The sequence below is a fragment of the Arachis hypogaea genome, chromosome 3 (assembly GCF_003086295.3).
Source record: "Arachis hypogaea cultivar Tifrunner chromosome 3, arahy.Tifrunner.gnm2.J5K5, whole genome shotgun sequence".
Classification (NCBI taxonomy): Eukaryota; Viridiplantae; Streptophyta; class Magnoliopsida; order Fabales; family Fabaceae; genus Arachis; species Arachis hypogaea.
In genome coordinates, this window is record NC_092038.1 from 135299471 (window position 1) to 135326454 (window position 26984).

Below are 26984 nucleotides of genomic sequence, written 5' to 3' on the forward strand. Positions count from 1 at the left end.
AGTGCTTTGTTTGATATCTATATCTCTGTAATTTAAATAATAATATTATATCTTTGTTGGGTGTTTCTTCGTCAACACCCACAACCACATTAATTCCCTGGTTCCGTAACTTTTCTCCATGGTTTTTTCCTTTGCTGTTACCAAACCCAATTAGAGAAGTTCGCAGCGATGCAAGGCCAAATGCTCGGTTAGGTTCTGTTGGCATTTTTTCTACATGCCTTGCGTGAGCGCAATCTTTGACATGATACGAATTAAGGCAATCTTTGACAAAGTCCTCTCATCCTCCAACATAGAGAAGCTACCGAAGATCACCGATAAAAAAAAATATGAAAGAAAGGAATGGCCAAAAAGTTAATAGAAACAGTTATAAATATAGCGGCAAAAAGGTTGAAGCTGAAGACCAAAGATATTCATCATCTGAGTGAAGGAAAAATATCTATACATGACAATATTCATCACAGTTTACATTGGTAGGTGAGGAAGAGACAGATTGATTTTGCTATAAGATCTATTAAGATAAATTAGAATGAATATAAATGAAAAAAATGCAATTTTTCTTTAATCTCCTTCATTCTCCTTCTTCCTCTTTCTTTCCAATGATCACAGCCTTAACTCAACAGCCTTAACTTGCTATCGACACAAATAAAATAAATAAAAAGATCTAAAATAAAATTGATCTATATCTCTGTGATTCAAATAATAATATCATATGAAGTAACAAAGATGTATTCTGATTCAAAATTTCTAAGATACTAATTAATTAATTTATAGATGTGAGCAATTTCTATTGTGATTAATAATTAAAAAAAATATTTGAAATAATGTTTACTAGTATTTGAAGATGTATATATGTTTACTCTTTCTTTTTTCTTTCCTCTATTTTTTTATTTGTTCCTATCTTGAGAAATGCTACATTAACGAATAACAATTGTATTGAACAACTATATCAACAGTTATCAAAAAGAGAATAAGAAAGACACCAAGTACTACACCATGTATGAACTATGATACAACATACAACCAATTAAATTAAATTAAAGTATTAAACTTTGCACTCATTTTTTTCCTTTTTTTTTGTTCAGTTTGAGTAAGAGTTTTTATTTTTTATTATATAACTGGTTTTTTTTCCAATTTAAAATGATTTTGGCTAAATTTTATTCATTTAAAAATTTAATTCATTAAATGAAGTTGTTCGCATCTATTTATTCAAACTTTTATATCTCAAGGGTGCTAAATTAATTTAAGAATAAAATCTATTAATTGGGTAATATCATTGTAAAAGAAACAACAAATAATAATATGATTATAAAAGAACAAATAAGAATTCGTCTGCTATTGATAATTAATTATTTTATAACCTTTCCTAAAACAAATCCTTTTTTTTGTTTTAGTTTTCTACAGTGTCCTTATCCTAACAGACCAATAACTAATAATCTAAACTCTATTTAAGGATCTATCCCTGTTTAATGAATCACTACGTATATCTGATAATAAAATATATCATAATTATTTTATCATATCTTTTATATTAAAGAACGTGGATCTTGCGTTAATATTATGCTTTACGATAATTATGGAAAAATAAATATATAATGGTACAAAAAGAATTTTTCCTCCTAAAAACAAAATCATATTTGTATTTTTTAGAGGTTAAAATTTTGTCTGTGAAATTTAAATAAATAAGAAAAATGAATTTAATTGTCATATTCTATATAAAATGTAGGGATGACAAAATTTTCCGAGACGCGAGGATTCCTACAAAAATTATTCCGAATGGGGATTCGACTGTGGGGATGGAAACCGGGGGGGGGGGGATTCTTCCGAGGCAGGTGTGGGGATCCTAGCAGGGATCCCCTTCCCATATCCGCTAATCCCCAAAATTCATAAATTTACTGAATTATCCATAATAGTTTATTTCTCATATATGTGTGTTTTAGTCATTTCACATATATAGAAACTCAAAACTCCTAATCCTCATTTGCATAACCCTTCTTCAATTCAAAAATCCCTAACGCTGTCCATACTCACCTCTCTGCAGTCATTCCCTCACCACTCTCCCTTCTCACCGCATCGTCACACCTCACGGTGCCATGCATCACCCTCACTACTGCATCGTGCTCTCTATTTGTGGCGTCCCTTTCCGTAATTATGTCGTCGTGTCCATTTTTCTCTATGTTGCCGCGTTTCCTATCTCGTCCACTGCTCTGTTCTTTGACTCGCCATTGGGTCCTCCCACTGCGCATTTTAAAAGAAGTCATCATCTTGTCGTTTAGACTTTTTGTATAAAATCTTGCTAGCTATTTTTGTATAGGCCAGGATGGATACTTACAACTCTATACATATGGAAATTAATAATTAGTTAGAACTATTAGATAAATGAAAAATGGGTCTCCACAGAAAATGTAATCCTGTAAAAAATGGGGATAGAAAGCAATATTCTCCCATAACAAAGAACGGGGACAGAAACGAAAAACAAATCTGAGAGTGGAGTCCGAAGATGGGAAGCTCTGCCGGTTGACATACATCCCTAATAAAATGTATGAATTATGATATTCATATACAAATAAGAAATTTAAAGTAGTTGAACGATGGGAATAAGAATTATGCGAGTGATGAAATATAATAATTTCTTATTATTGTTATTAACAAAAGTGAATTTAAATTTATTTTATAAAAAAATATCTATCTATGTTATTTAATTGGATAATAATTATTATTGAGTTAAAACCTTTCAAACACGCTCAATAAAACATACAAGCTTAAAAGTATTTATAATTTTTTTTCTTTCTAATTGCACTCTAACATGAGTTAACAAGTTATTAAAAATATATTTTATTAGATATTTCAGAAATAAATCTAATTTATTTTTTCATTCCTATATTTAAAATTAATATATTAAAAAAAATAAATGATAAATGATTTGAAATATATTTTCTTTTTATGTAGTTATAAGTGTTGCTAAATTGGACTAATATATTTTCCTAAAACGATTTAGGTGACAATATTGAAATTGATTTCAGGTAAAACGAATTACAATAATTAAAAAAAGAACATGCATATATGCAAATTTCAAAAAGGACAATCATGTAGAACGATAACCCCACAAAAGTGTGCACCATCAAATTTCTGATCCTGTTCTAATTAGAGCAACGGTTGTCTATGTGAACACATTTGAGTTGAAACGCATACATTATTGGTAGCAGACTAGCAGTATTTATTATTGGTCCTAAATATGAATGTGAAGAAAAACAAAGTAGATATGACTTATGAGTAATAAACAAAGGAGAACTACGCAATCCCAAATCCCAATTCCCGTCTCTATTATTTGGCTTTTGAAAATTAAATAAATTAAAATAAAAAAAATAGTTCATCTCAATTTTATCTCTAAAGTGGTGTTTGTTGTCGAATTTAATCTCTTGCTATAATCTTTTAAGTGAGATTAAAGAAAATATAAAAAATAAAAATATTAAAAAATTAATACTATAGCCACTAATTTTACCTAACATCATAATAAGTTGCTAAAATAAATTCAATATAAATTATAAAAAAATTATGGAATTTTAATTTTAATTTTTTAATTAAATTTTGGATAATTTTATTTTTAATAATTTCAATTTTTTTATATTAAATATTTAATTTGTTGTAATGTTGGTAGTAGTAGTGTGAAACGAAAATAATATGGACCGACATGGCAGTGTTATTATTGTGCAGTGACAGTTACACACGTAAACAGTTATCATTGGATGATTAAGATACGTGAGAAGCATATACTATTATACTGTCATTGATCCCAAACCTTTTCAAATATTAACCTTTGAATTCCTACTCTATAAATAATTCAACAGAATCCACCACTACTCTCCACATCTCATAATCATAACTACTCTGCACTCCACTCCCTAGAAGTAACCTCAACTTCTAATCAAAGTTGCAGTAACATTATTGTTATCCTTAGAGATAGTAACAAATTAAAGAATGGAATCTAAGGGGTCGATATTGATGTTGTTGAAGCTTGTGGTGCTTCAGTACTTGGCAGTTGTGTGTGTCTCACAGGATTTTGATTTCTTCTACTTTGTTCAGCAGGTTAATAATTAATATTATTGGACTCATTATTTATTACTGAATGATTTGGTGATTAGGTTTCTGATGAATGATTGAATAATATATATTGCAGTGGCCAGGATCTTACTGTGACACAAAGAGCAGTTGCTGCTACCCAACAAGCGGGAAACCCGCTGCAGATTTCGGCATTCATGGCCTCTGGCCTAACAACAATGATGGGTCTTACCCTTCTAACTGTGACTCTAACAATGCTTTTCAACCATCTCTGGTATCAGATCTGAGAAGCAGCTTACAAAGAAACTGGGCCACGCTGGCATGTCCAAGTGGGAATGGGATAGAATTCTGGAGCCATGAATGGGAGAAGCATGGAACTTGCTCAGAGTCAATATTGGAGCAACATGACTACTTCCAAACAGCTCTGAATCTGAAACAGAGAGCCAATATCCTGAGAGTTCTTACAAATGCAGGAATAGCGCCAAATGGGAATGCATACAGCTTGAGCAGCATAAAGGGAGCCATCAAGCAAGGAGTAGGGTACACTCCATACATAGAGTGCAACGTGGACTCCTCAGGGAACAGCCAGCTGTACCAAGTGTACCTGTGTGTCGATGCATCTGCTTCACGCTTCATTGAATGCCCTGTCTTCCCCAACGCCAAATGTGCTTCCCAGATTCAGTTCCCTCCATTCTAGATCACTAGCATAGCATTGTTATTCCCTTTTCATAATCAATGATGCCGTGTATTCTATGTTTTATTTAATGTGTCAAATTAAAGTAAACTAAGAGCATGCATATACCTTCATTTTGATTTAATTCATGGGAAATGGGACAAAATTTAATAAAGATTACATACATGCATGCATGTATGAACACGGAAGCACGAGGCTTACACGTCAATCTCCATCAACTTGCCGACACGTGTATGTGTTGAGTTTTGATTAACGTACAACAATCACCGTCCAAGCGATGTTTTCCTTCAATCGTTTGCTATATGCCACATACACATGAATACAAGTTTCAAAGGTCCTTCTCAAATTGACTTGCTAGAACGGAAGTCCACCAAACCTTTCCATTAAAAAACCTAATTAAGTTGTGTTATTTTTATTAAAATTAGACCGGCAGTTTAACCAAAAAATTAATAAATTAAATTTTGAATTGGTATAAATTAATATTTTTTATAAAAAAATAATTATAATATTTTTATTATAAAAAATTATTAAAATATTTCTATTATATATATATATATATTAAAAATTTTAAATCTTAATCTTATGACGACAGAAAAAAAAAATGGCTAGAATTTAGAATTTTTAAAATTAATATATATAATAAAAATATTTTAGTCATTTTCTATAATAAGGGTATTGTAGTCATTTTTTATAAAAAATAATATTAATTTAGGCCAATTCAAAATTTGATTCACTATTTTTCAGTCAAATTAATTTGTCTGACCTAATTTTAACAAAAATAATACAATTTAATCGATTATATATATTAAATATTAATTATAAAAAAACATCTTTAAAAAAAGACGTTTTAGACGTCTTTATCGAAGTAGTTTACTAAATAAAACACACAAAATATACGTATTTAATTGAATTCACTGTTAATTTTATTTCATCTTTGGTAAATTGAATACTACCAATTGAAAGTTAGGTAAAAATTAGATGGAGAATAATATCTGGGATTGAAGCAGATGTTGGAGTGGATTTTATTTACAGCCTAGAGAGTATTAAAGAGGCTATAAAGGAGGCTACTGGGTTTACTCCTGGAAGGATTCCTCCCATAACAGCCACCTGATTTGGACTTAATCCATCATTGGAAATTGAGTCCAAAATCAAGAATATAAAAACCTCCCAAACTGCAGCCCATATTTTATAATTAACAAGTCTCCCGGACCATTTTTTAATCTTTTGATACTCTCTTTGCCTCTTCGGCTCTGGTTTCATTGGGTTATTTGATATTGTGGGTGTATGTTTGTTGGGGGTTTTATGGGGTTTGTTTTATGGGCTTAGGCCTTGTCCATGTAATGGGCAATGACGAAACAATTGCTTCGATTCTGACCAAGAAAACAAATGCTTCGACGAATCCATATACTGTAATATAATCTTTTTTCAGAAGGGCCTGTGGTATTCTTGCTATCTTCTTTTCTTTTATTATTTTTGAAAACCTGCTACTTCTTTTCAATATCAGGAATTACTGAAAAAAAAAAGAAGAAGAAATCAGGAGTATTGCGTAACGGTCGTCGGCAGCGTATTGTTTCATCCAATTGCTAAGGCCGTTTGAGCTTGGTATCACAGCAACCGTTGAAGGTGACGCGGTGGCAAATGATACCCGGGTCAGGGGAGGAGGAGGAAGGGTGATTCGATGAATAGGTCTCGGGTCGGGTGGGTCACAGGTTGCTTTCCGTGCTGCTATGGTCTGTCAGCCTTGACCCGTGACCTAACCAAAAAAAAAAAAAGTCTATCCTAAGATTACAGTGACGGAACTTAATTGACCCAATGGAAGAGTAAAGACAAAAAAATACCATTATAAATTATTTTATATTTTTTATCTATAAAATTATTTATTTATTATTTTATTAGTAATAAATTTAAAAAATAATTATATTTATAAATTTTATTTTGATATAAATACTATTATTAAATTTCTATGTTAAATATGATTTCTAAAATTTTGTTTAAAGTTTTACTACTATATAGAAACAAAGTCAACATGAATTTAATACCAAAAATAATATCAACATGAATTTAATATCAGTTTTATTAATTTGTGGGTACTTAACGTAAAAATTTGCGAAATAATGAAAGTAAATAGTCAAAATAATTTCTCAGATTTTATGAAACACCATGACCATTTACTCGACATAGTGCATCAACTTTTAGGAAATGAACTTTTGTTCCCTTCATACAAATTTATATGGACACAGAATACCATTAAGCTAGTATTATATTCACGATGAAATTATTAACTATATTTCTCTGCAGTCTGCGAGGAAAAAAATAGAAAGGAAAAAAAAATTGAGTGGATTTTATTTTTTTTAGATGTATTTGGATGAAAGAAAAATAAGAAGGAAAGAAATAGTATAAAAAGATAATTTTATTTTTATATTATAAAATATATTAAAAAATAAAGGGGTAATATTAAAAGTAGAAAGAGAATTAGTTTTCTCTCCATTTTTTCTCTATTATTGGAGAGAAAAAAATTGGTGGACTCCACTAATATTTTTTTAGAAAATGCTACTTGTACAACAAATTTCAGCTTTTATTCAGTCTTTAAATCTAATATTTTATTATTTTAACCATTTAATTAATCATATTTCCTATTTTCCTATTTTTAAGGAATCACTTTTATTTTGAATACTTATCACCGTGAAATTTGTAACCAATTGCAATACATTAATTTTTTGCAAACCAAACCATAAGACTCGTAACAATTTTTTGTGTACTAATTTAAAAAAAAAAATCAGTGAAGTTTTTAAAATCAATTAAACTCACTTCAATTATTTTTTTTATTCAAAACATTCAAAACTCATGTCAAAAACACATCTAAAATTAAATGAACATCATAAACACATTTAAAATTATATATTAACACATCTAAATTATTGTCATTGTAGTTCTAAATTACATATTGAACACAGAAAAAATTAAACTCAAATACACTCCCAAAATTATAAGAATGCATTTTAAATATTTTATCAACATATCCAAAACTCATGTAAAAAAACTTATATATGTACATAAGAATATAATGAACAACATAAACACATCCAAAATTAAGTATTGACACATCCAAATTAGGTTAACATTACAACTCCCAAATCAAACATATGAGTGCAAAAAAAAATTATAATCACAAATACATTAAAAAAAAAAGAAAAAAAAAACATAGACACTTCCAATATTATACATAAATTTAAAAAAATAGACATTTTTATTAAGCGAAAAAAAGGGATAACATATCTTCATGAATGAACTCAACCAAATTTTTTTAGAATTTTGTAAGCAGAACTACCAGAGACAGAAGGAGTGCGACGTAGGAGAGGAGACAGGGGGAGGCGTGGGAGAAGGGAGCGGTTGCGCGTGGCGCAAGGAAGGAGACCAGGGACGGGGAGGAGCCCATCGATAGAGGAGGCGCGTGGGTGTGCGCACGGAAAGTGCGCGTCGCAGGAAGGAGCGTGTCGAAATTTTAAATTCTAACTAATTTGATTTTTGGATGTATATTTAAATTATAATATATTAATAATTAAATATATTAAATCTAACAGAAATTTAAAATTGAAATTGAAATTTTAAATTTCAGTTTTATTTAGTTTGTATTTTGAATGTGTATTTAATTTTAAAAAGATACTAAAGCTATTTATAATTTTTAGATGTATTTATTTTAATTTTTTTAAATTAATGTAATAAAAGACTGAATATTGTACAACTTTTAAAAAATACCTAATTGAATTATATTTTTCCATCCATTTTCCTTCCTCTTCCATTTCTCTCCTCAACCAAACAAAGAAAAATAACTATTTTTCTTCCAATTTCTTTTTCTTCCGCCCATTTTCACCTCAAACAAACACACCATTAATGATAAAGCAGTAATTAACATATGTTTTCTAATGCATATATAGGTGATGAAAGCAGGCCAACTAATCAAGATTTGCGCTTCCTAACTACCGAAACAGAAAATTGCAAAACCAATATGAAAAGATGAAAAAGCTACTGAGAAAGGCTTTTGGTTATTGGAGGTTGATACCTTGATATATACTTCATGTGACCACCATAAAACTTTCTCTCTCTCCTTTAATTTCCACCAACAAAATCATTAAACCACTATGCTTTTAATTTGCTTCGTAGGAAAGCCAATAGAATGTATGAATAATAATGGACGGCATGACCAAGTCACTGATTCTGAAAAATTAAAACTCTCTTTTAATTTTAGCGGAGCAAATTAAAGACTTTTCCCTCAAATTATTATTATTACTACATAATCATTTTTATAAGAGTTTACAATTCATGGTCTAATTATTATGCTTTACTTAGTTATAAACCCTGATCGATTCTTATAACAATTATTTAAAAAATAAAGTTACTTGTAAATATATTGAATTATACATATAAATAATCCCTCTCCCTCCCTCCACCCCCTTTTTCTTTTATCGAAGTGTTAATTTTAGAGAAGATTCTTTAAAAATTTAAAATTTTTAATATGATAATATTATATATAGAATAATATTACGACCTACACGACCAATAAAAATTCTTATTTTTCATCAATTTTAAATATTAAAAATTAAATATTGACAATTATTGATACAAAATATTGACCTTCTCGTATTTCTGTAATATAAAATCGTTTTCTTAACAAAACTTGATATCATTTAAAGTGAAACTTTGTAAAATAAAACAATTTTTACATATAAAGTTGTAAAGTGTAGTAGTCTCATAGAAAAACAATTACTAATAATCCAAAATGAAGAAGAAACTCCACTACTACGTTGCTTCATAAAAATTTTCATCTATGTAGAATCTTAATGCTCTGATGAGAGGAGTTATATTACTTGACAAAGAACTAGTATGATAAGTTGATTATCTTAAGGAATGCATAGAAAAGGCAACAAGGTCAACAAGAAAAAGTTAGGCCGGAATTCCGTTCTTTGTTCGTTGTTTGTGGCAGTCCATTCAGGTGCCGCCACATGTCAACTCAACAATATTTTCTCCTCACTTTCTATGTTTAAACAGTTTCCCTAAAATAATTTTTTTATTAATTTTTAAATTTAAATTAAAAAATAATAGTAAAATTACAATACTATTAGTTGACTTAGACTATAAGGCTTCACATATGAGTTTTTGTTTCACGCTGTAGCACCATTCAAACTTCAAATTTCAAAGCAATTAAGCTATCCTCTCACACAGTCACGCTGACACATGTTATGTTCTCAACGAACCAAAAAGCTCAATGTCCGACTTTCTTCTTCTTCTTCTTTGTTTTTTTAAAAAAAAATAGTTTATGAATAGATTATATTAAAGTTACGTTGTTTACTTTTCTTTTTGCTGCTGTTTTTTCTTTATTCCGCGTGGGACTGCTTTGAATTGAAACTTGAAAGCCTCGAAGCCTATGAAAACCAACACTGATGATCAGCACTTGTTTCCTCCTTACATACATTTTCTCGAGAAAATCCCATCACCAGGTAATTAAGCACTTCTTCATGATTATTATATTAATTACTTCTTACTCTTCCACTTTGCGCGCTCTCTCTCCCCCTCCCTGCTTTTATATGCTGCTCTTGCCTCCTCCTGCTGCTGCTTTTTTTTGTTCTCCTTCCGTGTTCTTTTATAAATGATAAGATACGTGACAATTATTATTCTACGTTTTTATGATCTTTGCAACTTTTCAGTAGTTCCTTATATATATGGTTTTTATAATTAATCCTGAAATTATGTTTATGATTCATCCTACTGCATCGTCATTTAAGTGTAAGAAACATAGGAATGCTTAGAGTTCAATATAAGTATCGGTGATTATTATTAATATTGAATAAACCATAAATTAAAAAAATATTACCGGTAATAAGAATTTATTGTTTTTTGCCGTTACTTATTCATCAACTCAATTTTTTTAATCTAGTAATCTAACAATATGTTTTATCTCATACTTTTAAATATTAATAGCTAACTGATATAAAAAAATAATAAATTCTGATACATCTAACATTCCTTCATAAATTATTATATATGATATCTATTTAGCTATGTTGACCAAATGGCGTTTTACAGGGGACACCTTTGACTGCTAGCTAATATAGCTAACCACTTTTGTTAATCTTATTATTTGTTGTTCGCTTGAATATCTTGTTACTAAGAAACCATTTACTGCTAGAGAATGATTTTACTTACCCCTAATAATCATCTTATATCATTTTGTTTATTTGTTTGTTTCCGTTGCCGTTTGTAACTGAGTTATTTTATGCATATATATGAATGCCGGCTTTTTAATGACCTATTTTCTGTTATTCTCTATATACAGGTCAGCTCCAGCATGGAAATATTATATTATATTCTTTCCTAGTAACTACTATGGTGGATATCTCAAAGTTCACTGATATTTGGTGGAGAGATTTTTTACTATTTTGTATTTTTCACCAATTAATTTCATTCTTTATTGGTTTCTAGTTATAGCATACTGTTAAAGCATAGGATATTTCACTTCAGCAACTTCATTGTTCATAGGATCATTTAAAAAAAATGAAGAAGTGGTATGGCAGGATTGTGATGGCATCATTGTTCATGTTGTTCATGGTTCTGCTCCTTAGATACAGTTTCATGAAATACCCTAACGGGGCAACATATCTCACTCTAGTTCCTGTTTCTTTGAACAACAAAACTGATCCTATAAAGTGGATTGATCCTATGGTTTCACCTGTTCAGAGTCCAAACAATGATTCTCAAGTTGTTCCTTCAGACATTGTAGTATCTAGCCTGTTTTCCATGAACAATTTCACCAAACAAGAGCAACAAACTATGCAGACATGGAACAAGTTAAAACACTTGCTTGATCATACTAAGGGATTGCCTAATGCTGTGGAAGCTGTTAAAGAAGCTAAAGGCGCATGGAATAGTCTTGTTTGCTTAATAGAAGAACAAAGGGAAGGTTATAGGAATGAGAGTTTAAGATTGAAGGAGAAACAATGTCCCTATTTTCTTAACAATATGAATTCCACAGAACTTGGTAGTGGTAGTTACAAGCTGAGGTTTCCATGTGGCCTCACACAAGGTTCTTCCATATCTGTTATTGGTGTTCCCAAAGGGCTACTAGGCGATTTTCGGATTGACTTGACTGGAGAACCCCTTGCCGGAGAACCTGATCCTCCAATTGTTTTGCATTACAATGTTAGGCTCCATGGCGATAAGATCACCCAAGATCCTGTGATTGTTCAGAATACTTGGACAAAAGATCAAGATTGGGGTGCAGAGGAACGTTGCCCTTCTCTTGCTCCTGAAAATGCTAAGAAAGGTGAGGAAAAAATGCTATATTCTTGTTATCTGTTTCAACATCACTATGAATTCATCAAAATTGAAATTAAACACTTCCTCCCCAATGAATGACTACTACTGGTTTGGTTATTATCTCAGAAAAACACGTCTGATTGAAGAGCACAAACAAATTTTGTTATTGTGTTGATGTCTTTGTTTTTTATGTCCTAAAACACTTACCAAACACAGCCTTGTCGAAATAATGAAGACTTGTTTCATTAATCATTGTTACTCTTTGTTTTGTCAGTTGATGAGTTGGAGCAGTGCAATAAGATTGTGGGAAAGAACATGGAGGGAAATGGCATGCAGTCCCACACTTCTAGGAAACTTTCAGCACCAAAAGAGGAACAATTGAAAAACAGAAAATATTTTCCTTTTAAGCAAGGCGATCCATTTGTTGCAACTATTAGAGTTGGATCAGAGGGAATCCAAATGACTGTTGATGGAAAACACATAACTTCATTCGCTTTTCGCCAAGTACTTCCTTTGACTCTTAACTTATTCTCAAATTAAGCATTGAAGCCTTGTATGATTGACTAACATAGTTTCAGACTTTGGAGGCATGGCTTGTGAGTGAGATGAGAATTTCAGGAGATGTTGAGTTAATTTCTGTCCTTGCCAGTGGTCTTCCTACATCAGAGGATTCAGAGCATATTGCTGATATAGAATCACTGAAATCTACTCCTATATCTGCCAATACCCCATTGGATCTCTTCATTGGTGTTTTCTCTACAGCTAACAATTTCGAGCGTAGGATGGCTGTTAGAAGAACATGGATGCAGTACAATGCAATTCGATCCAATCAAACTGCGGCCGTGCGCTTCTTCGTTGGTTTGGTAGGCACTACTAGTAATATACTTCTCCTTCTGTTTCAAAAAATTAATGTATCTAATATACATATAATATGCCTTTTATACAGCATAAGAACCAAATTGTAAATGAAGAATTGTGGAAAGAATCACAAACCTATGGTGACATTCAGCTAATGCCATTTGTTGACTACTATAGCATCATCTCATGGAAAACTTTAGCAATCTGCATTTTTGGGGTAATGTTTTGTTCTTTCCTTCAACTTGGATATTCCTTCATTCCTGTCTGTGCCTTACAATTAGGCTCTTGTCTTTGACAGACAGAGATTGTTTCAGCAAGGTTTGTGATGAAGACAGACGATGATTCATTCGTTCGTGTGGATCAAGTTCTGGACACTTTGTATCGGATCAATGTGGATCATGGCTTGCTGTACGGACTCATCAATTCAGATTCTCGACCTCATCGAAGTGCTGATAGTAAATGGTACATCAGCCGGGAGGTAGAGACATACAAAACTGCTCTTCATTAAGAATGTTGTGACTTGTGACGGTGTTTTACACTAACAAGTTTCTTTTTAAGGAATGGAGTGATGAAACATATCCTCCATGGGCACACGGTCCAGGGTATGTGGTCTCACATGACATAGCAAGCATGGTGTACAAGAAATACACGCAAGGCCAATTGAAGGTAATCCATAATAATAATAATTATAACATAAAGTGTGTTATGAATATAAACATTTATATTGTTATATGTGGGAAACAGATGTTCAAACTAGAAGACGTGGCAATGGGAATATGGATATCAGAGATGAAGAAGGGAGGGCTACAAGTTCGGTACGAGAAAGAAAGCAGAGTCTATAATGTGGGTTGCAAGGATGGCTACGTGGTTGCACATTACCAAGATCCTAGGCAGATGCTTTGTTTGTGGCAGAAACTTGAGCTTCGTCAAGGTCCAAAATGCTGTGCTAATCGTAGAAGAAGATGACTAATGGGATTTATGAGAGGGAGATTTTTTTTTTATTATTATTATTTCTCATGTTATTTCCAACTCGGTAGGTCATCACTAATCCATCGTAGAATAGATTGTTATATGTACAATAAAATATTTTAATTTTTAGATACTTATTTAAACTGACAAATAAAACAAAAAAAATTTGTAGAGTTTTAATGAAAAATATGTGAAAATTTATATTTTTTGAAAATAATATAGTAAAAAATAAGTAAAAAATAAATTTAAGAAATTCTACAACTGAACACTCACCATTATTGTTAGAACATGGATATGTCTCACTAGATTTATACTGAGGCCCTATCAAGAGCGGGAATGTGTACTAATTGAGGTAGAGATACTTCGACCATGTTATAAATTTTGGCAAATGTTGAACAAATTAAAGCATCTCCCTGAAAGCATGAAAATTAACATGACCACTGCGGCCAATGTAGTCATAGATTTCATAGATATCACAATGGCGTCGATGGCAAGGGCAATCCCTTGCAAGATTAACACGTGGGAGTAAATTTTAAGAATATTATGACTGTAAAAAATTACAAACTCTCACTTATAAGAAAAAAAATTATAACACTTGTTTATAAAAACTGCTCTGCATGGAAGGGATTTCACTAATCAAGTCCAATAAAGTGATTTAGAGTCACGCATCACTTATAATAGACTTTTAATGTAAACTTTCCCTTGTTTGTTCCTTTTCAACGAAAATCTTTTTTTTATTTTTTTTTATTTTTTTGTGTTTTCGTCTGATTATTATCTCTTTCTTTTCAAATTTTCATTTTCTTCTTTGATTTTCTTGTGTTCTCCTCAGATTTTATTCTCTTTTTCTTCAAATTTTCGATCTGCATTTGTGTTTTTTGAAATCGAACAGTGTAATTAAAATCGTTTAGATTTTGCGTATTCTAAAACAATGAATGACTCAAGTTCAAATAAGTTGAATAAGGGCGATTTTGATTATTCTTCTGAATCGAATCAAGTGAATGATATTTGGATCGTTCTTAATTTTATCTAGTTTCATTCTTCAACAATTTTGAAATGAACGGAATGAAATGGAATCTAATACAATTGAATAAAGTGATAATGAATAATTTCATTCTTCTTTGTTAAAATCAGTGTTGTTTATGAATTTGAATTTGAATAGAATGCAGGAGTTTCTGAATTTATAGAATGTACAATTTTTGGTTAATTTGTTATTACACAATGGTATTGTTATAACTTATAATAATATTTCGGTTCAGTCGTAATTCAGGTGTATTGTTGATGAACAATATGTCCCAAAGATTGAGATAATTTTCAAGACAAATTGAATGGAATAAAATGGAATCCAATACAATTGAATAAAATAATAATAAATAATTTCATTATTCTTTGCTAAAATCAGTGTTGTTTATGAATTTAATTTTGGATAGAATGCAGGAATTTCTGAATTTATAGAATGCACAATTTTCGGTTCATTTGTTATTACACAATGGTGTTGTTATAATAATATTTCTCATCGCCCGTCTCCAAGAATCCTTTATAGAGTTCGAAGGAAAGTATCAATTCTCTCGAGAGTTTGTGCGAGACATTTAATGATGGGATATGTCTCATGTAAAACTCGCAAAATTAATAAATAATTAGCCAATGAATTAATTATTATTTAAAAAAAATTAAAAAATTAAATTTTATAGTTTAAAGAAGTAGAAATAATCAAAATATAAATTTTAACTCTAATTTCAAAGATTTTGGTTCAAAATTAAATCGTCAAACCAAACCGATTAAACCAGACCCGTACTATATCCAAGGTCCAACCCAACTCACGAACACTTATGAGCTTCAGCTCATCTTCCCCACCACATTGGCGAATCACGCTAAAAATTGGAGGAAAGGCAAGAATCAAGAACTCAAACGCTAACTTCACTTTTAATTCCACTTATCTTTCAATCCGGAGCTCTGATTGACGAGCCGTGAGCGACCACACGTTTGTTTCGAAATTCTCTATAAAATCTACTGAAAAATTTGATAAGCACTTCGCAATTTCTCACCAGCCTTCCTCCCTTCAAATTCAAAAATGTTAGGTTCTTAGGTTTTAAGGTTTTGTGATTTAATGATGTTAGGTATGCTCTAGTAGTGAGGAATTGTTATTTTACTTCAATTATCCATGGAAACGGTAAGAAAACTCTAATCCTTGTAAATTCTTTTATTTTTATGAGGATTAGGAATTTAAATTTTGGCTATAGATGAAATTGTGTGGTATTAGATTGAATCCATGTGAAATTGAAGTCAAAGTAGTGAATTAGAACTAAGTGGTGGTGGATGTAAGTTGGTTGAGTTGATTCGAAGACCTTAAGGCTTGCGGGAAAGAGAATTTGTAGCGTTTGTGGCTTAGGGAGAAATTGACCAAGGTATAATTTTGATTTTTCGTAGATAATATATAATATAACGTGAAAATGTAGGCTAGTTGACCGTAAGATAAGTTGGATTATGTGAACTTGTTAAAGTTTAGTGATTCTTGGTGTAAATGTTGACCTTATTATGAGAGTGTGATGAATTATTAATTGATGATGAGGATTGATAATGATTATGAGTGATGATAATGATATTTTGATGATTTATGAATAATGTTGTTTTGGTTATGGATTGTTTGGACTGGAATTGTTGAAATTGGATATTGGTGTGTTGTGGAAGGGATGGAAAGGATATGAATATAGTTTGAACACAATTGATGTTGTTTTGGGGTGTGAAACTTTGGTTGAAATTGAGAATTTGGGAAATAGAGGTTTTCAACTCTTTTGGTAAAATAAGATTTTTAATCAACTTCGGCCGTCCATAACTTGAGCCTCGCATTTTGGATTTGAGTGGGTTTTCTTTCAAAATTAAAGATAATTTTAAGAGCTTTAAAACGGTTTAAAGATTAAGGAAATCAGAGTTTTGTAGAGGAAGATATGGACGTCGAAAGTTGGATATAGAAAACTGAATTTGGCTAAGATGCAGAAAACCTGAAATTCTGGTGTGCGTGCATACGGACGCTATCGTGCGCACGCACGGACCAAAGCGTGTGGTTAAGCTCGTGCATACGCACGAGGGGGTGTGCGTACGCACACCCTGAGAATTTTGCAAGTTGTGCATACGTCCACCATGATGCGTATGCACACCATGATGCATACGCACAGGCTGGGAAAGATGTCTGGTGCGCGCGTACGCACAGCAATGATGCGTACGCACAACACCCTATTTTACACTAAAACTTTATTTTCATTGTTTGACCTTTCCGCCAAGCCTGTAAACCTCAAAAACCACTGTTTCGATAAAAATTCACCTTGTTTGAACTATCAACCATTCCTATGATTTTTCAAACCTCTTTAATACCCGTTTAGGGTCCGATAGCGAGTTTTTAAACATCGGAATGAGAGTGAATATGTCGAATAAGTTGAGAAGATAGAGGAGGAATGGCAGAGTGAATAATTAAGTAGTGAGATAATAGTAACGCTGAAGGAGAGAGGGATTGATAAAGATGGTGAGAATGATAATGAATTGTGATTGTATGATGTATGAAAAACTATGATGATTGATTCTGATGAAAATGATGAGGTATGATTTGTGATTGTGAATTTAAAGTTTATTGATTGTCTGGCAAGGACAGTGACATAGTCCCGCTTGCTCAGTGCGTTGTGAATTCGTGGGAATGATGGTTTTATCCCACTTGCAGTGAGGTCGGAGATTTCATCCCACTCATGAGGTTGGCAAGTTGAGGATGAAGGATTCCATCTCTTATCGTGATGTGGATGTGGGGAAGGTGGAAAGACACTCTCATTCGTATTGTTTTTTCACATTTTTCTGTGGTTGCAAAATAGAAAGGCACACTCCTTCGATGTAGAAAGGTACACTCCTTCGTGATACCTCCAGGAGAAGGTGAAAAGGCACTCCTTCGTTTATGATTCTCTTTGGGATGCGCAACCTAGAGACCATATCTGGGATAACTACCGGGTGTGTCGCGTTCTGGCAGTTTAACCAACATGTGAGCTCATACCTAGTAGGACAGGCATGTATCATGTGTATTTATGTGATTTGTTTGGGAATGCATTTATCTTGGTTTACCTAATTGCTTATCTGTAATTAACTGCTACTTGTCTTATATGTTGTACTTGCTATCCATAATTGTGCTTTTCTTGTATGCTTTGTATGTGTGTGCAACTGAGAGATCCCTCCTGTGGTGGAGGCGTGACGATGGTTGTTCCACCGGTGTTTCGGAGGGTTGGAGGAGATGAAAAGTAAAGTGTAGAGTTAAAGTTAGGCTTAGAACTTGAATACCTTAGACAACCTTCCTAATTTTTGGTTTAGTGTGCTTCTTTAAGCTTAAAATTTGAGTGTCGAAGTTCTAAGAATGTCTTTGGCTTTCTCGAGACCTTATATATTATATATGCAGTTACCTTATATATATATATTGTTGTTTTCAGATGCAGAACGCGAGGCACCGCATTGAGCATTTTAGAGACTCTGTGGAAGCGAAGAACTCTTGGGACTTAGTGTTGTATTTTGTTTATATTTACATATGTATATAGATTCTCCACCTTATATATATTATGTTTGTCCCTCCTAGAAGTTGACTTGGAGAAACAGGTTGTCGATTTTTTCTATTTTGGGATACTTTGGGCTATATATGTATATATGTATATATACTCTGGCCGGCCTTGGCTTTGTAGGTCGAGTCTGAAGCTTGATATTTTGTTTGGTTTTGGTATTCTACTCTTATGTATATAAGCTTTACCATTTCTTTTTATCCAATTATCCGTTTACGTGTGCGATGCGCTTTTAGTTCGGTGGTTTTTGCTTAAACTCTTCTTCAAGGCTCTGTGTGTGGTAGAGTATTACATCTCAGTGCACCAAATCCCATTTCATTGATGATAGCTTTTTTTCGATCACTCATGTTGGCGAATACGTCAACTATCATTCTCGTTGAACATCTTAAATTGTAAGTTTTCTGCAAGAATTTGAAAAAATTATGTTATATGATACATCTATAATACAAAAATAGAGTTGATTTAATGTGTATATGCTTACATCGTAGTGGCTTCTCCTTTTTTAAGATGGTCTTTTTTGTCATTTTGCTGTAAAGAATAAAAAATTTGGTCAATACTTAACAGCAGTATCAAGTGAAGCTCAATTAATTCACAAATGAACCGAAATTAGTTTAAATTTGAACAAGCAGTAAAAAAGACTCAATCATCAATAAAAACACATCGAATTCATTTTTGGATCCAAATAAACCTCAAATAAACTAAGAAATGACCGAAATTATTTAATGATGACACCAGAAAAAATCAAAACCAATAAAGATGTTAGCAAATGAAAAAAAGCTTTATATCCTCACATTCATTAAGAAGAGAACAAAAATAGTTACCAAATATGTACTAAACATATCCCTTGACAAAACACTATTAGAGTAATGACTAATGAGTGATAAGAAAATCACAATCAACACATTTACCGTAAGGAAAATTGCAGCTTATTATAAATTGTTCAAGTGTACATACAGCTGACAAATATCAGAGTTATAATTAACTAAACAAGCACACATGAACAAGTTCAGCAAATTCAACCGAAACGAAACCAAATGATTCTCAATTAAACTAAGAAATGAAATGAAATTATTTAATGAAACCTTTTGCAGTTAAATCTTTTAGATGGTTGATCAATGATTCAATCAAGCTCTAGCCTTTGTCATGCACAAGATATGAATTATCTTGGAGAGGATATGATGCACTATGATAGAAGTTTCGGTATTTAGTAAAATAAATTTTGATTCATTTATGTTTTACTCGTATGATATTTTCTCCTTTGATAAAAATGTGGGTTAATTTATGATTTGTGTTATGTTTTATTGAATAGTCACTTTATAGTTTTTTAAATTAGTTTCTGCAATTGTGTTATGGTAAACAATTTAGGTATATATTAGAATAAATTTCAGTTTATGTGTGCCTAAATTTCAGTTCATTTATGTTTTTGCTACTGCTGAGATTCAATTAAAATACAGCACGTCTACTATAGTTTGGTATTCGATGTCTTAGTTACAGAGAAAAATAAGCAAAAATTGAATAAGAGAAATTCAATCTACTAAATGAACGAATTCGAACCACTAAACCCTAAACCAGACGAGTAGAAATGCGAGAAATGCGAAAGAAAAAACTGAACATAATGAACAAGTAGTTTTGTCAGTACTTTAAAAAATTTGTATTGTTTTTTTTTATATTTTTTGTTGATGATTTAAAATGCAACACCAGATTTTCCTATAGTTTCCACATAAAATTTAAAAGATTTTTGAGAAATTTTGAGAGAAATTTTAAATTCTTTTGTTGCAGTTTTAAATAGAAGATATTTTTATATTAGAATGCAAAACAAGATGTAACATTTATTTGAGGTTTTGGACGCGTATTACACGCTCTTTTAATGAGAATGATTTTTATTAATATTGGACCAATTTGGCTGGACTTAAATGACAATAATGCTAGAAAGACAAAAAACAGCCAGAATTTATTTTATTTAACATTTATTATTTATCATAACAATTAATAAATATTAAATAAGACAAATTATAATTATTTTTAACTAATTTTCTTTGATTATTAAATATTTTCGTTTTTTTTATATGGGTATAAAATAACACACACTTACTAAAAATGTATTACAGTATTACACACACTGACTCTGACAAATGCGCACACTTCGTTATCATATACACACACTTTTATAATTGTTGCTCAACCATACTTTGCACTACTTGATTCTTAATTCCTGTGCACTGCGTGTGCACTATACATAATAGATAATACACAAACTCTATATGAAGAGTAAGACGGTGATGATTACAAATATCATATCTATATTTTTATTACAACCACTACTTTTTAAATGGTGAGGTCTCTAGTGGCCTAACAATAGGTGGTTAAGCATGGCCAAAAGGTTGATTAGTCTTTCAATAGATGACACATGGTAAAGAGTTTATTCATCATACATTTAAAGAGAATGTTGAGTGTAGTAAATGCCATAAATTATTGATGGTAAAAAGGAAAATGCAATGCAAAAAACTGTTTTTATCTTTTGAGCCTTATAATAATTAAACTAAAAAAACTCTTACTACTTTTAATTTAAAAAAGAAATGATGATAATAAAAGAGAGATAGTTCACAAAAAAAAAAAAAAACATATAAGATGATGAATTACTTTTTTTTAAATATATTATATTTGTGAAATATACTAATTTAATTACACATTTTCATTCATTTAAAAATAGTTTTATCTATCCATAATAAATTTAAATGTTATTAAGATTTTTTTTATATTATTATATTATAATTATTTAAAAATAAAAATATTAGAATATATTAAAAAAGTATACCTTCTTAGCTTTTTGTTACCAATTATTTTAATTTTTTTCTTTTTGTTTTGTTTTATAATTTCGTCCGCTTTCAATTTTTTTTCCAATGTAGTTATTGCTCTTGAAAAATTATTTTTAAAAAAAATATTAATATTTTAAATGTGTAATATATATTCGATTTGTTTCTTTTATCAAGTCAGTTTAATATTTTTTTTAAAGTATTACCTAAAACTAAAAAAATAAATACTTACATGTAGTAATTTTTTTATAAAATTAATAGTTGAAAGCCATTATATAATAATTTATTCAAAATTTTAAATATATCAAATTATCTAAAATAACTATGAATTACATGTAAGTATTAATTTTTCCAAATTTGATATATTTAAAATTTTGAATAAATTATTATGTAATGGCTTTTAACTATTAATTTTATAGGAAAATAACTACATGTAAGTATTTACTTTTTTAGTTTTAGGTAATACTTTAAAAAAATATTAAACTGACTAGATAAAGTAACAAATCGAATATATATTACACATTTAAGATATTAATGTTTTTGTTTTTAAAATAATTTTTCAAGAGCAATAACTACATTGAAAAAAAAAATTGAAAGTGGACGAAATTATAAAACAAAACAAAAATTAAAAAATTAAAATAATTAATAACAAAAAGCTAAAGGTATAATTTTTTAATATATTTTAATCTTTTTATTTTCAAATAATTATAATATAATAATATAAAAAATAAATCTTAGTAACATTTAAATTTATTATGAATAGATAAAACTATTTTTAAATAATGAAAATGCGTAATTAAATTAGTATATTTCACAAATATAATATATTTAAAAAAAAGTAATTCATCATCTTATATGTTTTTTTTTTTTTGAACTATCTCTCTTTTTTATTATCATCATTTCTTTTTTAAATTAAAAGTAGCAAGAGTTTTTTTGGTTTAATTATTATAAGGCCTAAGAGACAAAAACAATTTTTTTACATTGCATTTCCCTTTTTGCCATCAGTAATTTATGGCACTTACTACACTCAACATTTCCTTTAAATGTATGATGAGTAAACTCTTTGTCATGTGTCATCTATTGAAAGGTTAGTCAATCTTTTGGCCATACTTAGCCACCTATTATTAGGCCACCAGAGACCTCACCTTTTTAAATATCTAAACTATGCATGCATCATCATTATTTTTTTTTTTAATTAATTTCTTAAAATATTCATTGCCAACTCTTTAATTTGATGATAACTCAATACTTCCTTGTCATGGTATAATTATTATGCTTTAAATAATCTTTTATTTTTTTTTATTAAAATAATAATTTTGTTCTTCACATACTGCATATCCAAAATAACAAAATGCAAAGAGGCTCCTAAAGACAAGCCTTTCTAATTAGCTATCTCTCCTTTCAGACGAAACCCAACTTCATCAACTTCACCAACACAGAACACAAATATGAAAATAATAATGATAGTAATGTATGTGATCCTCTGCTTATCTTCTGATGCACCTGAGTATAGTGAGAATGATGAATATATAGATAACCGTCATGGGATGCTGAGAAGTGAAGAGTTTGATTTTCAATGGGAAAGGGAACACAATAATAGTTCCATTATTCATTCATATATGTGTGTAGTTACAATCCGAGGACTTCAAAACGTTATAACAAGTTAAACTTCAAGCTATGTAATGTATTTGCCAAAGATGTTGTAAAACAAAAGTCCTTAAAATTAAGTGCATTTAAATATAAACTGACTTAAATAAAACTGCTCATATAGTTTAATTTAAATTGAAAACCGATCGGATCGGATTTTAAAATCTACTTCTCAAAATTCATCCAACACAATCTAAATAGTCAACCTATAATTTTGTTCAATGATGAAATTTAATATCTTTCTTAAAGTACATTGGGAGGTTTGATGATTGCAGTTAAGGAAAAATCACTACTCATTTTTATTTAAACTATCTTTTTGGTGGGAACAATGTTGTTACTTGTGGGTGTGATTTTTCTTTTTTTTTTCTCTTTTCCTTTTTCTCTACAGAATGAAAAAATCCTTACACTGTTAAGCAATCTTTTTCAATTTAAAGAAATAAAAATTTCATAGGTTTGACACCTAAAAGTTATTATAACTACTAAGTGTGTCCTACCCATCAATCTCCTCCTGGTACATTTTTCATGCTGGTAAAACTAGGGTCACAACAGAATCATGCTCTATAGTTTGATGTCACCAACTGATAGATATTCCGGTAGGGTCTTGAGAAACCTCAAAAGCATAATAATATAATATAATTTATTTTAAAGAAGCAAGGTACCATGTTGTCACAGTAGAAATTTGTTACACTATGGCCCAATATCAGCAACACAAGAGAAGGAATAGTGAAAGAGATGTGTCACACAATATATGACCATATATGTATATTATAACTTTTTCATCACCAGATAGATATACAGTCAATTTTTTTTTTTTTTTTTTTTTTTTTTGCTTTCTTACTTTTCATTATATAAAATATACATAAGTTTATAAACAAATATTTTCTTCTTCTTTTATATGTGATGCTCATTGTTCCCAGAAGCTTGAACTGCAATTTAAATCTATTTGTTCTGAATTCAAGTCAATGATATCTGACACTAATTCAGATCTGCTCATCTTTGATGGCTGATCAACACAGCAGCTTGAACTCCTCTTTCTACCAATAATAGATTCATCTTCCTGTTCCTTAGATTCTTTGAAGAGTGGCAACAATTCAAGTGAAGCAGTATTAGTAGTGTTAGTACTATTAGGCCTTTGATCCATTGAGCTTTCAGAAGATGTCAAAGAACTTTCAATTTCAAGTGAACACATGGTTCCTCTGTTCTGTTTCCTCTGCCCACAGCTCCAACTGATCCCTCCTCTTGTTTCTGTCAGTTCCGAAATCGGAGGAGATCCCGGGCTGCCATTGTTGATCATTCCTGCAAGTGTTTCTTGTGCCTTGTGTAGTACTGATTGCAAGTACTTCCCTTGTGCTTCAATCTTAAGCTGCAAATGTCTCTGCACCTGAAAAATCATTATCCAAATTGATCTTTAACATATCCTTGTTATGCTTCAATTTTAATTTAGCTACCTACCTCAATTTGCTCATAAAGTTTCTTCTGCACTTCCATTTGCATTTGGAGAGCCTCAGCAATTTGCATGCTTCTGTTGAACACAACATTTGATCAATGAAATTTTTAATACCAATTACAAAAGCATTCAACTAGTTTGATCAATTTTCTAACTATTATAATTATTACTCAGTCATCTCATTCTGTGTCCCAATACTTTCTTCCCTGCTGCTACAAGGACCTTCACTGTTCTTCATTTCTCTGCAATCTGCTCCAAATGGGAAAAATGATCATTCATGGGAACAAGTTATAATAAGTGAGAAACCATAACCAAGTTACCTTCATGTTTGTTGTTGCCAGAACAGATTTCAAGTTGGGGTTGGCTTTTCCCAAGTCTATATTTCTGCAATGAGCAGAAAAACAGAGAAAATATGTTGGTAAAAGAAAAGAAGTCCATGATATTTGGAATGAGTGAAAGCAAGAAGAAGAAAGGGAAATGCCTGTAAATGGCTCTTGAGATGGTACAAAGTGAGTCCAGGAATCCCCATCACCCTCATAAGACTCTTTGGTGTTGCTTCTGCCACATGCACAGAAAATTATAATCTCAAAAATACTAAAATAGAAAGGTATTGTTTTATAGTTTGTACTATATAGTATACACTCACTTTCTGAACCTCCAAGCTGATTAATTGCCTCAATGAATCTTTGGTGAAGTTCAGGAGTCCATTTGAGCCTTGGCTTTGCATCAGTTGAGAGAACCAAGTGCATGCTACTTTGCACATTTTCCATTGTTTGTTGCTTCTTTTAGGAAAGAAAGAGTTACACTGTAGCATGTAATGTAAGCAAACACAAGAGAGACTTTTCAGTTTTCAACGAATGAATGAATCCTTTTTTAGCTATGTATGAATCCTATATGATCTTATATATAAATTGGAGTAGCTGTTATGTCCCATGATCTCATTCTCATATCAGGAAGCATGAGTGGGGTTATGTTGGCGGAATATATGCCATCACCTCTTTCTCTTCCCTCACTCATTCCATTTTCATACACACTTTTCTCTTCTTCTTTTTTCATTTTATTTTTTATTTTTTTCCTCTTATTTTTTGAATTTTAACTATTTTTTACGCATGCCAAATTGTCAAATAGTAGATAGGCCCGTTTATTGGCTATAAAAAAATATTAAATATATACAAAAAATTAGCTAATATGTATTTGATATAAATATATGTATTGTTCGGTAGCTCGGGTATCGGATGGTTCGGGGTGGTACTACGGTTGATGAGATGGGGTATCGCCTGATTCCGGATTGCTGGGCTGGATGAGGAGTAGCCGACGTCCCGAGCTCTTCATGTAGAGAGGGGGGTGTCACCTACAAAGACACTCCGACGCTCTAGTTAGTCAGGTGTGCAAGCGAAAAGTGGGAATAATGGTATGTGACGTACCTGGGGAAGGGGTAGGACCCTCCCCATATATATCGTGTCAGGGGTGGGTCCTGCAAGGGCAGACCCACCTTCCTCGAAGTTTCCTCGTACAACTGTAGTAGAGAGTTGTCAAGGACGCGTGTCCGGGTTGGTGGTTAAGAGCCTCGTACCCGACCGTTCAGGTCGGATGGCTTATAGGTCGGGTCGACCCGCGTGATGTTTGGATCAGGCCGTAACATGTATTATTTAACTTATTTTCAATATGTATTTTGTGTTTTAATATGTATTATACATGAATAACTAATTTGGTATTTAATTTTTTATATATATGTAGTATAAATGATTTGTTTTTTAATAGTTTCGAATTTGGATTTAGAAAAATCCTATTAGAAGAGATAATCACATATTTTCAAACTGAATCATTCAAATTTTTTATAATGTAAACAAAATAATTTTAAATAAAAAAATACAGTAAGAATCTCTGATACAGGAAAAACAAAGAAAGGAAAACAGCTCAATATTTGAGTCTTAAAAGGAGAGAAAAGAGGAAAAGTGTAAGGTTTGTTTTTATCTTGCTGTTTTCCCACTTCCCCTCTCTTTCTCTATGGGAGATTCCCCCATAGAATTGGCTAGACCCCACCATGATGAATAATGGGTGCAACTTTCAGGTAAAAAATGAGAATTAAATAAATATGTAATTTTGAAAAAATAAATTGAAAAAACGATGACAATAATTGGTGGGGGTGAAATTATTATCATGAAAAAAATAATTACATTTCTCTTGTGTTGGTGTGATTAAAGTGTAAACCTTAACTAATCAATCTTTCTTTTCCTTCAAATTTGATTTCCCCTTTTTAACAACCTTTTTTTTTTCTTTTTAATGAAGAAGGGGTGTGTCTTTAATGCAATTGGCAGATTCTTTTTGTTCCTTGTAGGGATGGAGGAATCAAGGAATCTAGGATTAGATTTTTGGACCCATAATGAGCTTCCTCATATTTATTCTATATAAATGAAGTGTGCTATAGAAGAAACATAGCTAATCAAGCAATGTCAAAGAGATAAAGATGCACCCTCTTATCAAATCAACACCCACACCAATAAAAGCATGTGTCTGTTCAACACATTGAACAAGTCTTCATTTCTTAGACTATCCTAACAATTTGAATTTTCAAACCCATCCACCCCCACCAAACAAAAAAAAATTATTGT

The 26984-nt window shown here is 31.1% G+C and overlaps 3 protein-coding genes across 3 annotated transcripts; 2 read left to right on the forward strand and 1 right to left on the reverse strand.

The window, feature by feature from the left end:
- Positions 1-3731: 3731 nt before the first annotated feature.
- Positions 3732-4840, forward strand: LOC112734095 (extracellular ribonuclease LE). Its single transcript, XM_025783298.2, has 2 exons — positions 3732-4083; positions 4175-4840. Exons 1-2 carry the CDS (start codon positions 3976-3978, stop codon positions 4751-4753), a joined length of 687 nt encoding a protein of 228 aa, XP_025639083.1. The 5' UTR covers positions 3732-3975; the 3' UTR covers positions 4754-4840.
- Positions 4841-9896: 5056 nt separating this feature from the next.
- On the forward strand, positions 9897-14075 carry LOC112734097 (beta-1,3-galactosyltransferase GALT1). The gene is made up of 8 exons (XM_025783299.3): positions 9897-10245; positions 11082-12068; positions 12336-12565; positions 12640-12924; positions 13008-13136; positions 13218-13397; positions 13478-13585; positions 13664-14075. The coding sequence occupies exons 2-8, from the start codon at positions 11300-11302 to the stop codon at positions 13883-13885; spliced, it is 1923 nt and encodes a 640-aa protein (XP_025639084.1). The 5' UTR covers positions 9897-10245; positions 11082-11299; the 3' UTR covers positions 13886-14075.
- A 9571-nt stretch (positions 14076-23646) lies between these two features.
- On the reverse strand, positions 23647-25404 carry LOC112734098 (myb family transcription factor PHL8). The gene is made up of 6 exons (XM_025783300.3): positions 25019-25404; positions 24854-24930; positions 24693-24756; positions 24543-24621; positions 24378-24447; positions 23647-24306 (listed from the first exon to the last, which is right to left on the reverse strand). The coding sequence occupies exons 1-6, from the start codon at positions 25140-25142 to the stop codon at positions 23830-23832; spliced, it is 891 nt and encodes a 296-aa protein (XP_025639085.1). The 5' UTR covers positions 25143-25404; the 3' UTR covers positions 23647-23829.
- Positions 25405-26984: the final 1580 nt, after the last annotated feature.

Bases quoted from the DNA above. Each gene is read 5' to 3' on its own strand.
- LOC112734095 (XM_025783298.2), top strand. From the start codon at position 3,976: ATGGAATCTAAGGGGTCGATATTGATGTTGTTGAAGCTTGTGGTGCTT. The intron at 4,084-4,174 runs GTTAATAATTAA...TATATATTGCAG, and splicing joins TCTTCTACTTTGTTCAGCAG to TGGCCAGGATCTTACTGTGA.
- LOC112734097 (XM_025783299.3), top strand. From the start codon at position 11,300: ATGAAGAAGTGGTATGGCAGGATTGTGATGGCATCATTGTTCATGTTG. The intron at 12,069-12,335 runs GTGAGGAAAAAA...TTGTTTTGTCAG, and splicing joins TCCTGAAAATGCTAAGAAAG to TTGATGAGTTGGAGCAGTGC. The intron at 12,566-12,639 runs GTACTTCCTTTG...ACATAGTTTCAG, and splicing joins CTTCATTCGCTTTTCGCCAA to ACTTTGGAGGCATGGCTTGT.
- LOC112734098 (XM_025783300.3), bottom strand. From the start codon at position 25,142: ATGGAAAATGTGCAAAGTAGCATGCACTTGGTTCTCTCAACTGATGCA. The intron at 24,931-25,018 runs GTGAGTGTATAC...TGCATGTGGCAG, and splicing joins TCAGCTTGGAGGTTCAGAAA to AAGCAACACCAAAGAGTCTT. The intron at 24,307-24,377 runs GTAGGTAGCTAA...ATGATTTTTCAG, and splicing joins AACTTTATGAGCAAATTGAG to GTGCAGAGACATTTGCAGCT.